Source organism: Python bivittatus, unplaced genomic scaffold (genome assembly GCF_059951505.1).
Source record: "Python bivittatus isolate LINGU-HERP-01145 unplaced genomic scaffold, Pbiv_v1 ctg000610_np1212, whole genome shotgun sequence".
NCBI lineage: Eukaryota > Metazoa > Chordata > Lepidosauria > Squamata > Pythonidae > Python > Python bivittatus.
The window spans coordinates 26,917,303-26,932,198 of record NW_028277088.1 but is presented as its reverse complement, the minus strand read 5'-3'; the positions used below and the strand labels follow the sequence as shown (position 1 = coordinate 26,932,198).

General features: G+C 35.0%; 1 protein-coding gene across 1 annotated transcript in view; it reads left to right on the top strand.

Annotated features, from left to right (window-relative positions):
• VWDE (von Willebrand factor D and EGF domains) overlaps window positions 1-14,279 on the top strand; it is a 50,023-nt gene extending 35,744 nt beyond the window's left edge. The window contains 17 exon segments of the mRNA XM_088150537.1: window positions 1,721-1,770; window positions 3,404-3,482; window positions 3,527-3,679; window positions 5,221-5,430; window positions 6,514-6,881; window positions 6,884-6,978; window positions 6,980-7,347; window positions 7,349-7,491; window positions 10,926-11,028; window positions 12,076-12,127; window positions 12,130-12,156; window positions 12,158-12,188; window positions 13,288-13,393; window positions 13,395-13,539; window positions 13,662-13,686; window positions 13,689-13,790; window positions 14,245-14,279. Coding sequence (XP_088006663.1) covers window positions 1,721-1,770; window positions 3,404-3,482; window positions 3,527-3,679; window positions 5,221-5,430; window positions 6,514-6,881; window positions 6,884-6,978; window positions 6,980-7,347; window positions 7,349-7,491; window positions 10,926-11,028; window positions 12,076-12,127; window positions 12,130-12,156; window positions 12,158-12,188; window positions 13,288-13,393; window positions 13,395-13,539; window positions 13,662-13,686; window positions 13,689-13,790; window positions 14,245-14,279 — 2,092 coding nt within the window.
• Window positions 14,280-14,896: the final 617 nt, after the last annotated feature.

The following is a 14,896-nucleotide window of genomic DNA, read 5'->3' as shown; positions in this document are numbered from 1 at the left end:
CAATTGCAGAGTCACAATATGGAAGGATGAAGGAATGTCTTCTAAATTTCCTAAACATTCTAAAAGTTGGCATGGCAAAAACTGGGAAGAAATAAAGGCTTTCAGATGTTGAACCTTTCTCACCTTGCTTAGTCTACATCATGGCTCTTTTTAGAGTCCAAGAGCGGGATACTGCAACCATGGAGGCTGGCTGGAAGGTAGGAGAGTAGAATCCAATTTCAGATTCTATTTCTTAAGGGCATAGGATTGCTAGCCCTATTTATAAGTTGATGGTGAAGTATGATTCAGAAGCAATCAAGTCACAGATTGCATAATTAAACGGATGCAGAATTTAGATGCAGTAACAGATCTGGAACAGTGGGAATTTAAGTGGAAGAAGAATACTAAATTCACACATTATATTAGATAAACTTTGTATAAGATGCTTTATTGTTGATTGCTAAAGTGGGAAGTTTGTTTTCTAAAAATTCCTGGAAATGTAGTAAGCAGGTCGAATCATTCCTTTGTATCTGGTAGCAATATAAAGCTCACATTTGGAAAATGATTTATACTAGAATGAAATAAATCTTGAAATTGAACTCCCATTTCAACCTATGACATTTTTACTATACTTTACTAAACCTTATATTTCCTTAAAGTATACCCAATTAGCTTTGCACGTGCTAACTACTGCAAGAATGCTGTATGCTTGTATTGGAAAGGATGCTTGATTCCTTCTATGGAAGAACAGCTAAGTTGTGGGAATATGCTTTGATGTCTACACTAACTTCATATTTTAAAATCTTCACATGTTGAATCTAGCACAGAATTCCATTCAAACTGGAAACCATGCTTAACTACAATTCAATACATACATAGATTTGAATCACATCCAAAGTTTGGGTTTCTCTCTCTATAAAGCCTATATTTCAATTTTATAAGCTTTCTAAATTAGAATAGAATTTTACTAGTACATGCAGTCCTCGTTTAGCGACTACCTCAGACAGCGACTGTTCACAGTTACAATGGTGATGAAAAAGTAACTTTGCAACCAGTCCTTGCATTTACATCCTTTGCAGTCTGTAATGATTTAAGGGGGAAAAAACCCCACCCTGTGTGCCATTTGCAAAAATGCGATCGTGCCACTTCCAGTCCTCTGAAAAAATTTGTTCTAGTCTAGTAAAGTCTTCTGACAAATTCCAGACTATATTTAATTACATGTCATCACCCTTTATATTGTTTGTTTTAGTGATTACAACATGCAAGTATGACAATTCTAAACTGAAGTTTCTACCTCTTCACTAAATTTCTTAATCATACAGTATTTGTTTAAAGTCTGTACCTCATTTCTCCATACCTAATGGCTACTTACAGCTATTGAAGAGAACAGCTATAGACAGCAATTTATTTTACCTTCAGAGGCTAAAAACAATGTTGAGCTCTTGAAAGAAAAAAGACTTAGAAACATCCACTCCATTCTGATTTTTTATTTTAGAGAACTAACTTTAGAAACAATAAAATATTAAAATACTCATTACACTTAGTTAAATCATTCTTAGACTACATTTCTAAAATTTCACTATAAAACTTTTCATAACGGCAAAAAAGTTTGAATGAAATTATATTATTGTTAATCAAAGCTACTGAACACATGAGCACAACATTAACATGAAGATGTTCACAAATATTATCATACATTTGAAATAAAAAGAAGTTGATGCTCTTTTCCCTTTGTCTCCAGGATATATGATGATTTTAAAACAGGGACATTTGTACTACACCAGAGTACTTCCTCTTTTTTAAATATAATTTTATTGAAAGTTTTAAAAGCAAGAGTAAAAAATTAATACAAACTAAAATAGAGTACGAAAGAAAAAAGAAAAAGGAAGAAATAAGAGAGAAAGTTAAAGTGCAAAAAGAAAAGAAAGAAAAGAAAATAAAGGTAGAAGAAAAATAGAAAGGAAAGAAAAAAGATATAAAGAAGTGGCTTCCAATCTTCTTTACAGCAGTTATAAGTACAATTATAGATTTACTTCTTTTTCTGAAATTACATTGTGGCTCTCTTCTTTCTAATCGTCAAAACCATAGATCATAAGTACATTTTTTTCTGTTTCACACAAAAAGTCAATAAGGGTCCAGTCAGCAATAAAAGTAGATACTGTCTTTTCTCTAATCAGTCAGGTCAGTTTGGTCATCTCAGCAAGTTTTATCATCTTCACCACCGTTACTCCATTGTAGGTATTGCCAAATCTTTCCAACTTTCTGCATACAATAATCTCACTGCAGTTATCATATATAAAAACAAAGCTAATGACTTTTCCCCCCCAACTATTTATCCAACAGTCCCAAGAGGAAAAATTCTGGTTTCAATTGTATGCTAATCTTTAAAAGCCTCTGAATCAGTGTATGCATTTGAATACAAAATCTTCTAGCTTTATTGCATGTCCACCATGCATGATAAAATGACCCTTCTTGTTGTTTCCATTCCCAACACAGATTTGAGGTACCTTATACATTCTAGATAATTTTTCTGATGTCACATACCAATGGTACATCATTCTATAAAAGTTCTCTTTGTTTATAACATGGTGTAAATTTCAGTCCTTTCAATCACATATTTTCCCATTGTTCCATCTGTATGTTATAACCTAAATTTTAGCCCACTTTATCATACATTCTTTCACTTATTCTTCTTCTGTTTCGAATTTCAATAGAAGTTTATACATTTTAACAATTACATGTTCATAATTTGTAAACAATACCATTTCAAAGTCAGTCTTACAATATTCAGTACCATAGATTCTTTTATCTACTTTGAATCTTTCTGATAACTGTAGATTGGAAAACCATTACAACTATGTCCCTCTGCCATCAATTGTTCCCTTGATTTTATTTTTTATTCCCCTTGACAGAATTCTAGTATCTCACGGTATGCTAACCATTTGTGTTTGCCTGTTATTTCTTGTCTACAGAATGCTACCTGTGCTGAGAGCCACAAAGGTGTTTTCGGGCACAACCTGGATTTGTATCTATTCCATATTCTCAATATGGCAGGTCTAACATTATGTTGCTCCAAGTATTCCAAAATGTCCAACACTTTTCTAATATTGTACTTTGACATTCTTTTGGGTAAAAACTCACATTGATCCTCATGTATAATTTCTTGCAAAATTATTTTCAACCTGTCAGCCAAAATCATTGTAAACAACTTATAGTCATTATTTAATAATGATATTGGCCAACAGTTTCTTGTTAAAGTCAAATCTTGTCTCTCTTTAGGTATTAATACTATATTGGCACCTTTCTTCTCTGTAGGATAGAGTTCACTGTATTTTGTAAAGGTTGTGAAAGTTCATCCTCAAACATTTATAAGATCCTGGTAATCCATCTGGTCCAAGCGCCTTTCCTGTACACCAAATTAATACCCATGATTTTGAAGTCGATGTGTGCCAGTGGGGCTGTGGAAGCATACATTATACAACTATTTATATATTTATAAATTTATTTAGTTATTTAGTTATTTATAATAACTAATTATTATATTAACTGCTTTTTTTGCCAGAGAAAGAGCTGATATAGTAGCACTCAATAGGTGCAATGGCCAGCTCTGTGACTCATAGCTAAAGTTATCTGTAAAGAGCAGAGATCCAAATGACCACAATATCAGGATTACAGAATCCTATTTGGGAAAGAAAGTCACGATGTATTTTCATTTTACAACAGCTGAAAAGCTACTTGGTTCAGGAAGAGTTTTATGTTTGCTTTTGCACATGCATAGGCTGCATACAGAAGCCAGAATAAACTATGGTTTATTATTGCATTAAAAAAACTGAATAAATCTAGTCCATAAGGATTAGTGAGAAAGTCTTCACTACCTTTTTAAACTGTGATTACTCCTGGACAAATTACAGTTCCAGTTGTTTTTGATTTTCTGAGATAAACTAAGTGTAGCTCCCAGATGTTTAGGGCTTCATAAATTCCAGTTAACACTGCCATTGGCAATGGACTATGAGAGTTATGGCCCCGAATAACTGGAGAGCAGTTATAAAACCCCAACAGTGAAACCTATCTAACATTAATCAAAGTAAAGGTCAGACACAACACTAAAATGTGATAATATACATTAAAAACAGAAGCTCGGAAACTTTCAATCTCCTTGCAGCTGAAAGAGTACATCAGGAGGGAGTTCATGAGCCTTAGGCTTGTTTCCATAAGTATAAACTATAGCTGCATCCAAATGTAGTTATATTCTCATCTTTCTTACTTTTTGCAGCAATAACATCTTACTCATTTACCATTTTACAATTTGAAAAATTGTTCATGTGGCATGGTCTTCAAAAGCAGTGGGCAACCTGAAGATGGGCCTCCAAATCACCTGTTTACAACTCCTTCTGATAATTGGAATTGCTGGAAATTGGTAGCACAGTTTGATACCATTTTTAGGACACACATAAATGAGTGTGATGAATGTAAAATAAGGAATTGTAAGTTTGAAATTTAAGTTGAAGTTTATATAGTTTGAAAATAAAATAAATAAGCAAAGGACCCATATACACACTCCTCTCAGAAACCAGGAAAACTCTTTTGACTGTAGCCACATGGATATTATGGCTCTACTTGGTTTAGTATCCTCCCCCAAAATGTGAAATGCAGCCCTTGGCCCTCAAAGGTTGTCCATCCCTTAACTACAGCTACAGTCTGTATAAATTCATTTGGACTGAAAATGGTAGGAGTACTGGTAATGACAGGAATTTAGAAGGGATCTAGAGATGGAGAAATATCATAAAGGTATCTATGTCCAGATGCCCATTACATCAACAAATCTCAGTAGCATCTGCACATAATGTTTGCGATTGGTTGGCCACAATCTTCCAGTCTCTTATATCTGAGGAAGACAGCCATCAGTAGTAAGGGGAGTTATTGAAAAAGATTGTTTTCCTCAGTGTGACTTTTGAATATAAAGCTGGAACTAAGGAAGAATAAAATGTAATAAAATGGGATGGGGCAAATAAATAATTCAGCCGTCTTCATCCTGATGCCCTCCAGATATTTAGAGCTACAAGTACCAGTCATTCCAACATGGCCAATGACTATGCTAGTTGAGGACAACTGGGAGTTGTAATCCAACATCGGAAGAGCACTAAGCTGGGGAAGGTTGCATTAATTCGACTCTAAATTTGTCTGGAATTGATTTTTCTGAGAAGGTCTTTGTGGTGCTCTGATTATACCATTTTATTTATAGATCTTGTTTACTTATGGATCATTCATTTGAGCTGATATGATTGAATGAGGAATGAGTCTAACACTTAGAGTTCCCAGTTCAGATTATAAATACACACTGGGATGTTATGGAATATTTGATGGCATTGCAGAGAATGATTATCATGATATGAATGGAATGGAATTCACTCAGAGAACTGAAGGCCTTCTGTCTTTCATTAGTGAATGGAGGTAATAATAATTTTATGAACCCAATCAAGGTTCCCCCCCAAAGACCAGTCATTATTTATTAAAAAGGATGCTATGGATAATGTTGTGTTTGAATTTAAATTCCTCTTATATGCCTGGGGAACAGTCTTATTTTATTATTTATTATTATTTATTCATTTTATTATAAAATTAAAATGATAATTTTAATGTATGGACAAAAGACTGGATTTGGATATTAGTTCTTCAATTTACAGCAATACTCCTATCCGTGTCTACTTCAGTGTTTTCTCTTTTGGATAAGTGATGATTTTCAGCTAAAGTCACCTAACGCATCTTGTGTAGAAAAAATAAAAATGGTAAAATAGAGGCAAATGCTTTAACAATTGCTCATGATAATTCTACCTTTTCAGTTTAGTATGAAATCTGATATGGTCCAGAATTCTGTGCTTCACTATGATCTATATGCAATGAGCAACAACAGAATAAAAGCTGGCTGGAACACCTGGACTTGTAGTCCAACAAATCTTGAAGCAGCAAGTTAAGAAAGGCTAGGCTATTGGAAGGAAAGAAAGCGAGTGAGTAATGGGGAAACCAAGGTTCCAAATCTCTACCTAGCCATAAAACTCCTTAGATTACTTTGTCCAATCGTAAGCTCATCCTTATGTAGTTAACAGGAAAAACTGAGTTTATGCATTCATTCATTCATTCAATTTACAATTTATTTATTCAATTTTAAATTGAAAATAAATCTTAACAGTCACTTGTTGAGATGGGTGGCCGTATAAATTGAATAAATAAATAATCTCATATATATATCATCCCTGAATATGGGTAAAGGGCAGGATAGAAATGTTTCTAACAGGTTGTTAAAACCATTTGTCCAGCTGGAGTTGACTGGGTTTTTTCCCCCCCCCCACAACCGTTCCTTTTGTTGAAAAGATGTTGCTTTTTGATTTCAAAAGATATCTGCAAGTGGGAAATCCCTGCAGCAACCACATTGCAACTCTCCAGCAGCACAAATCATTCTTTTCTTGATCAGTGCCATATGCTTACTTCTTTGAGTGGCAGCCATCTTGAACCTTTCTTCTTACTTTTCTTTGGCAGGATTTCCCCAGGAGAGAGCCACTTCGACCAAATGCTAGCTCCTTTAAATCCAGCCAAGGAAATACTTTTCTGTAGTTGTAGCGACGATGGCACAGGAGCAAATCAACTGCCAAATCAACTGGACTTGGCATCTGAGACCAAAATTGCTTTCTCTCGCAAAACAAGGGAACAGAATGCATGGCTTCCCTCTTTGATCCCAGGGTGAGATGTTACTGCAGAGTATATTGGCTTATTTGAGGATAATTGGAGCTTGAAAAAACATGCAGCTGTTCTCAAAGACACTTCTGCTGCTTTTCCCTCCAGGGAAGAGAGCTCACTTAATCAAACAGTTTTTCCAACATCGCACCTTGCTCTCTTTCCAAGCTCAATGATAGCTTTGCAACAGGTAAACAACATGTAGGGAATTTGGAAGCCAACAATAACCCTGATTGTTACAAAAGGCAGCAGCAGCACAGAAGACATGATGTCAGAAAAACACCAACAATACTATGAGTCCCTTTCTGTACTTCCATCCCAGAGTACAAGCCAAACTGTTGTAGACGAATTTAGCTATTTCTTCCCAGAAGATCACCTAGCTGACATGATCCAGGTGCCACTTTCCTTGTGGCCTACAGCTTCTGACCTCACAGAGTCCAGTGTGCTGGATCTTTGTCAGGAGACAGTGGCTAATTCCAGCATAAGTAGAGTTTGTCAGACTCTTCTTGGCTGGCAGATAGAAGATGCAGTACAAATGTGTCTGAAGGATTTGCAACTGAAGGATGACCTCAGCGGGACAAAAGCAAGCTTGGCTTTGTTGGAAAATGAATGTGAAAAGAGAGCTTTGGAAAAAGTCAGTTACAGCATAAAATGAGGATTTAATTGAAAATATGCTGTCAGCACTGAAGTGCCCCAGTCTCTGTAGCAGGAGAGGCTATTGTGTTGAATGAGGCTTTTCTTGTTTTGAAGGCTTCAGTTCTTACAACTGTAGCTTGTCATCTGGTAAGCTGACTGTGCAGTTATTAGTGTTCTGTCTTTTTTTTTCCCCCCCCTTAGTTCTGGCAAATGCTGATCTGAAGTTATTTTGGCAGGTTATATTACAATGGAGGCTATGGATTTTCCTTGAACACAACATAGAGTTTCTCATCTGTGAGTCAGTTGGAAATGAGAAAATCAACAGTACATTTACATTCCATTAAGTTAAAAGCCTGCCAGATCAAACTCCTCATGAGACACGTATTGGTGTTCATTTACTACAGTTTGAATGTCTCATTTCTCAATGGTTGTAAAGAATATTTTGTTATAACAGCAGCAGGACTGAACCCATGCTTGCAGAAAAAAACATGACTAGGTTATCTATTTATTGAGCAGGTGTACCTGTGAATCCATTCACTCTGAATAACTAGTATTTTTATTAAAACATTAGTAGCCTTTGCTTCTTTTCCCAGAAACTAGAATCTAATGTATTTTTATTCACTTTAAGCCCAACAATCTAGGTTTACAGTCTTATGCTTATCAAATCTTATTACTCCATGTTTTTCTAAGGGTAAACTCTGAACACAATTAGCTGATTGATTGATTATGTGCCTATCAAGTTGCTGTTGACTCTTAGCAGTCACATAGATAGACCATCTCCAGGATGATCAGTCTGCAACCTTGTCCTTCAGATCTCCCAGTGGTGCATCTGTTGACACTGTAATCAAGTCCATCCACCTCACTGCTAGTCATCCTCTTCCCTTTCCTTCCACCTTTCCCAGCTTTATGGACTTCTCAAAGGAGCTTGGTCTTCACATAATGTGTCCAGAATATGATAGTTTGAGCTTGGTCATTTGTGCCTTGGGTGAGAACTTGTGATCTGTTTGTTAGTTTTCATCACTGTCCATGATATTCTCAAGAGTTTTTTCCAACACTAAATATCAAAAGCATCAATACTCTTTCTATTCCCTTCAGAGTCCAAATTTTGTTTCCATAGAGTGTCTCAGAGAAAACCATTGCCTGTACAATTCTGATCATTGTAGATACAGACACATCATGTCATCTGAATATCTCTTCCAAGGCCTTCAGTGCTATCCTTCCAAATGCTAAAAGTCTGCAGTGTAGTGGTTCCTTTACCGTTGACAATTCCAAAAGATAGAGGCTATCACTTCAGTGTCTTCATTATCAATTTGAAGGCTCGTTGCTGTACCTGTTGTCATTTGTTTGATTGTCTTTATTTTTAATTGTCATACCAGTTTTCATTGTGCTCCTTGACATTAATTACCAGAGCATTTGCTTTTTCAGCTATCAAAGTTGTAAAATTATGCTATTAATTTCCAATCCAGCCTCCTTCTTTATAGATTGAATAAATTAGTAGAGAGTATAAGACTTCTCAGTTTGGAGACCTTTGGGAAATTTTCCTTGTTTTTCCATGTCTATTTCCATCTTCAGTGTCTACGAGACAACTGGTGAGCATTGATTTTGTTAAATTAATAAATGGACTAAAGGGCCAGATTGACTGGAAATAAGATTTTGAAACTAATAAGAACCCTTCCTGTGGCTTAAAATCCTATTAAAAATATATGCAGATTTTCAGTCTAGATGTAAGAAATCTTTCCATGGGAAATGTTGTGGATTAGAGAAAAACATGATAAGAGGAGACCTTGAAGGCTGGTTACTGGAAGCAAGCAGAAAGAACTAAATATTATATTTAAAGGAGAAGACGCACTAATACAGAATGGAGAAAAATATTTTAATTCTGGAAGAATTCAAGGATATTTGGCAACAATGTACTCAGAACTTTCTCTTAAGATTGTCTGCTACTCTAAAATGGGTTTAGAAGAGGAGATAGAAGAGGATACAACTGAAAATCAGGCTGTTTTCAATATGGATTTAAAAATGACAGGCTACAAGAATGATATTGACAAAGATGTTACACAGGACTTACAAATGAAACTGGCTGATGTTTTAATAGCTAGAACACAAATAATAAATTGGAAGAGTGACTTGGACGTGTGGATTTCACCTCAGAAGAGCAACTTGGACAACTTTCTTATTTTGGATTTACAAAAGAGATGAGTACATGTAGTTTTCGTGCTTAAGGTTCCAGGTTTGTCCCTTTGTGCTCCATTTAAGACTCTGGATGTGAACTTTGATTACTTCCATCAAAGTTCTAGAAATAATACTCAGCTTTGCTCATGAAAGGAGGAGTTCCAGGAGTATTCAACCATATATGCTGGCTGGGGAATCCTGGGAGTTGAGGTCCACACATCTTAAAGTTGCTGGGGTTGAGAAACACTGATCTATGGTGAGGTAGCTGGTAATCAGGGAAGGAATTTTCTCACTGTAGCCCTGTTTTATGGAAGTACCTTTCCAGAGAGATTTTTCTAGCATTGATAATGTTGATTTTTCACTCTAGACAAAGCTGTCTTTATTCTTTTTTGCTTTTTAAATGACTTTATTTTTATATGTACAGGATGTATTGTCTATATATGAACACATACAGGATTATATGGAGATATAAAAATACTTTAGGCATTCATTTTTAGTATTTCGGTCTAGTATGTCATTTGTACAAATAAAGGTAACCCATTAGGAAAAAACACATTAATATAGCTAATAATGGTGGGCAGATGTGAATAGACCTCATTGTAAAGTTTTCACCATTATTGATCTTTCAGTTCTACCTTCAGAGAAATTTCTGACATTTTTAAATACTATTGATCCAATGAAAGGTTTTATTTAATTTTCTAGTATTTGAGGTAACAAATCTAACAATAACAGGAAATGAATTCCTTTTGTTGCATTCATTTATATGTCCTAGGATTTCAGAATAGACAAGAAATCTGCAGCAGGATTCATTATAAAAACTATTGGGCATATTCTCATTTTCTTCAAAGTCTTTCAAATAAAAGGTCAAGCTTTTCCACAGAAGATGATAATATGTGACATAGCCTAGAACAATTACAATTTATAAGATGCTATTTTAATGGAATATGGTGCCACCAATGGATTATCTTACTGATTAATTCCAGATGACTTCCTGAAATAGACTCAAAGGGTATTTTGTGCTACAAAGAGTTCTAGTGCAATTCATTAAATTTAGATTCCAGATCCTCTTACCAGAGTTTTAAAAAAGATTTTCATTTTTCTGTCCTGTTTAGCATGAGCTTTATATAACAATGAAGAGATTCCTTGCTAATATATATATATATATATATATATATATATATATATATATATTGTTTTAATGAGATTTAAATATTTTATGAAGGAATTACTGAACTTAACTCATTTGAAACCAAGTTACTTATGATCACTCCTTTTAAAATGTACTGTATCTTCAGTAGTAAAAGGCTTTCCATCTTTTATTTATTTCATGAGATTTAAATGCAACCCAGACCCATGGATGCTCGTATAATTCATAAAACTATTATTATGTCTCTAAACAAATTTCTAAGATGGGTTGGCTTATAGCAATCCTATAATAGCAACTTTATTTGTTAGAATTTGTCAGATATGTGATCCATGTTCAGATGGTATGCTGTGTATGTTAAAGACAAATATTTCTTACCTTTCTTTGGAATGTTTATAATCTGAGACAAGAAGATAAATGCAGTAGAATTGTCAATTCGTTAAATAAACCTTAAGTTAATTAATCATATACATTTAATGGAGTAAACAGTTGATTTGTCAATTATCTTCAATGTGTATATATTCTTTCATGGGTAACTGTCTTCTGGCACCTTGAACATTAACAAAAACAGTTACTAACCAGTATATTTTGACATACATTTTTGAGTTAGATATATTTTTTAGCTAATTCATATATATTTCAGTCAACTTACTTTCAAAAGAAAAATGTATATGGTAAGTTTCTTCTGAAATTATTTATATATATATATATATATATATATATATATATATATATATATATAATTAAAATAATTGGAATTATTTTTAAATCTAGCCAAATTCATCAATCATGGCTTTTTAAAAATTTGACGAGAATATCCTTATATAACTGAAAGCCAATTGTGCTCAGCAGATTGTTCCCATGTAAATGTACCTGGAATTGCACTCTAAATTCACAGTCTGCTGTAGAGCAATGTAATACATTTTTCATTTTAATGCTTTATTACAGCATCCCCCCAGATTTAGGTTGCTTTTATGGAGCTTCTACAAGAGCAAAAATTGGACTAACAAAAGCAGTATTTCAGAAAAAGCACTTCAAATCATATCAAGTGCATCTAAAGGAGTTTCTGAATATCAACTGGAAAGAACACCAGAGTCTTCTGTGTGTTCTTCTAAGCTAAGAACTTAGCTTGCCTGTTCCAATTCAGCCATGACCATTATATTAACACTGCAGTTCCCATATTTTCCAGACAGCTGGGGGAGTTGCAGTCCTGACGTATTTAAAGGATGCTATGTTAAGAAAGCTGACTTAGCTATTCTGTGGCCTACTTTTTTTTAATTTAATTTTAGCAAGTGTTGATCTTTGCAATTATCTGTGATATGTGTCAAATTTAGATGGGATGGGAATACATCCCGTCTAATACATACATACATATTTTTCTAAAGTCCTAATTATGTTATTTCTGGGAAGGCAAGATCATGTGATATAAACGGACTATGTTATGGTGAAGGTGACGCAAATCCTACCAAACCCCGTGCTTACTCTGCCGGCCTGAAAATATCAAAACTAACTTGGTCAGTTGCTGAAAGTAAGTTCTGTTTTGTTATACTCTTGTATTTGTTCAAGCACTGAAACCCAACACATGATTACATTTTCAGAAAGTATAATGCAAACATTGTTTCCAAGTGAAAACAATGCAGTGTAAATATCAAAGGATGCGAAGGAGAGGTGCATTTCCAGAGGACCGGGAACATATATAGGGTATGCAGCTAGAAGCCAGTAGATCAGTGTTTCTCAGCCTCAGCAACTTTAAGCTGCGTGGATTTCAACTCCCAGAATTCCCCAGCCAGTTGGCTGGGGAATTCTGGGAGTTGAAGTCTGCACAGTTTAAAGTTGCTGAGGTTGAAAACACTGCAGTAGATGCTCAGTTAAGTAAATATGTGAATGTATAGAATAACTCCCTTCCTTCCTTCCTTCCTTCCTTCCTTCCTTCCTTCCTTCCTTCCTTCCTTCCTTCCTTCCTTCCTTCCTTCCTTCCTTCCTTCCTTCCTTCCTTCCTTCCTTCCTTTCTTTCTTTCTTTCTTTCTTTCCTGGATGTTAGCATGTTTGTGAGAAAGGCATGAAAGCCAGCTGGGTGACCTTGGGCCAGTCACTCTCTCTCAGCCCAACTCACCTCACAGGGTGGTTGTTGTGGGGAAAATAGGAGGAAGAAGGAGTATTAGGTATGTTCACTGCCTTGGGTTATTTCTAAAAATAATAAAAGTGGGATAAAAGAATCTAAAAAAAAAAAAAAAGAGGAAGAAAGCAAATTTAGGGCAAAATTCACTATTTGGCACAGTCTTTAGATGTATGGATTTCAGGTTCCAGAGTTCTTGGCAAGGGCTGGAGAATTCTGAGTATTGATGCTCACATATCTAATGGAGAAGGCTGAAAACCTATTGTAAGGTTTGAGAGGCAAGTAGCGACAGAACATTTAGTACAGGAGATTGTAACACAAGGGCCACAAACAAGGATGTAATTTTACTGCATTGTCAAATAAAAAGCAGCTATATTAGATATGCATTTGGAAAGTGCGGCTAATAGTGGTCTCCAAGAACCTAGAAAGAGTCAGAGACAGGGAACAATTCAATAATTTCCTTGATTGCAGTCATTTTTCATTTTTCTTACATTGCAATTCTTCATTTCAGACAACCGGTCTCCTGTCTTTCAAAGTACACAAGGAAGGCTGCAGGCATTTTATGGGGAGAATCTTGTATATCACTTCACAGCAATAGATTCTGTTCCTTTTTTGTTAATTTCTGCTTCCCTCCTCCCCTGCCCCAGATTCCAGTCTTTCTCCTCCTGGACTCCTGATATGGAAAGTCTTCTTAAAAAATGCTCACAACTTTACCTTTTCTGTGACAGATGACTGTGGTGCTGAAGCCAAAGTAGCAATAGAGGTAATGCTCCAAGGAACAGATACCCAGCATTATTTATCATTACTGTGGCAGTAAAGCCTGTTATAAAAGAGAATGGTTACTTTGAGAAGAATAATCTTCTGTTTATTGGGTGTCTTTTGTAGGACAGCGTGAAACCATGTGATAGTTTAAATGTGTGACAAATGCCAATTTTCCCCTTGAGAATGGGAAATACCTGTGTGTTTGCTTGTCCATATTTGAAGATGACCTTTGCCAAGTGAACATTGATGACTGTGCGTCCAGCCCCTGTGGTCTTGGCAGATGTCTTGATGAAATAAATAGCCTCCACTGTGGATGTATACCTGGGCTGCAGAGTGATTGTCACTTACTCTGAATTTACGTAGGAATAACTCAATTATTTGTGTAACTTCAGGGTTCAGTTGCTGTCATATTTATTTAAATAGAACAAATGTTTACGACTATCATAAACTCATAGCTTTCTGAGTTAAATCTTCATATCCACTGAGCAGTAAGCAAGAGGTCAAAATTTGGCTTTAAGCTTAAGAAGGCAAAATAATAAAGAAAAAAAACAAGATGAGGATAGCTACATTCATGTCTTCTCAGAAGTAAGTACATTGAGTTAGGATACGTTCAGAATAATGAATATTTCAAAGTTATATTACTTCATTAATAGTGTTGTATGTATACATGCATACTTTTAATGCTATTCTTTTTTTTTTTTCCAAGTGAGCACAATTAAGCAGAGCACAGCAAAGGACTAAGAAATAGTATGCCAAAGAAACAATGGCATAACAAAAAGAAAGAGAAACTTAGTTAAAACTAGCTTACACTAGGACCATTCAGTATACCTCTCCATACCTTCTTATTCTTGCAAACCATCCTTGCTTCTACTATATCTATACACCACCTTATAAACTGCTTTTCATTCTTTAAACTCCTCACTTTTGTCTCTTTCATGGTCTCATTAGTTCATCCAAACATGACATTCTTGGTCTTCCTCATTCATTCTCTTTATGGGACCGAACATCCTCATTGTATTTCTTTTATTCATTCACCACTTTTGTACTTATTGTGGATTAATTTAATTTAATTTATTATTCATGTATTTATTTATGAAATTTTTCTACTACCATTTGCCAGATGTGCTGCATACAAGGTACAGGTGCTACTAATAAAAAAAAATCAATACAGATAATACAATGGCAATACATTATACAACCAAGGAAAAATCACACAGCCCTGTCTTACTCTCTGCTCAGTATTATCGTTCACTAAGCGTTCCATTTATTCTCACAAATGCTTCACTTCTATCAGACTCTGTTTTATAGCAACCAGCCTTTGACTCCATATTTTTGTAAAGAATTTCATAATTCAAGAA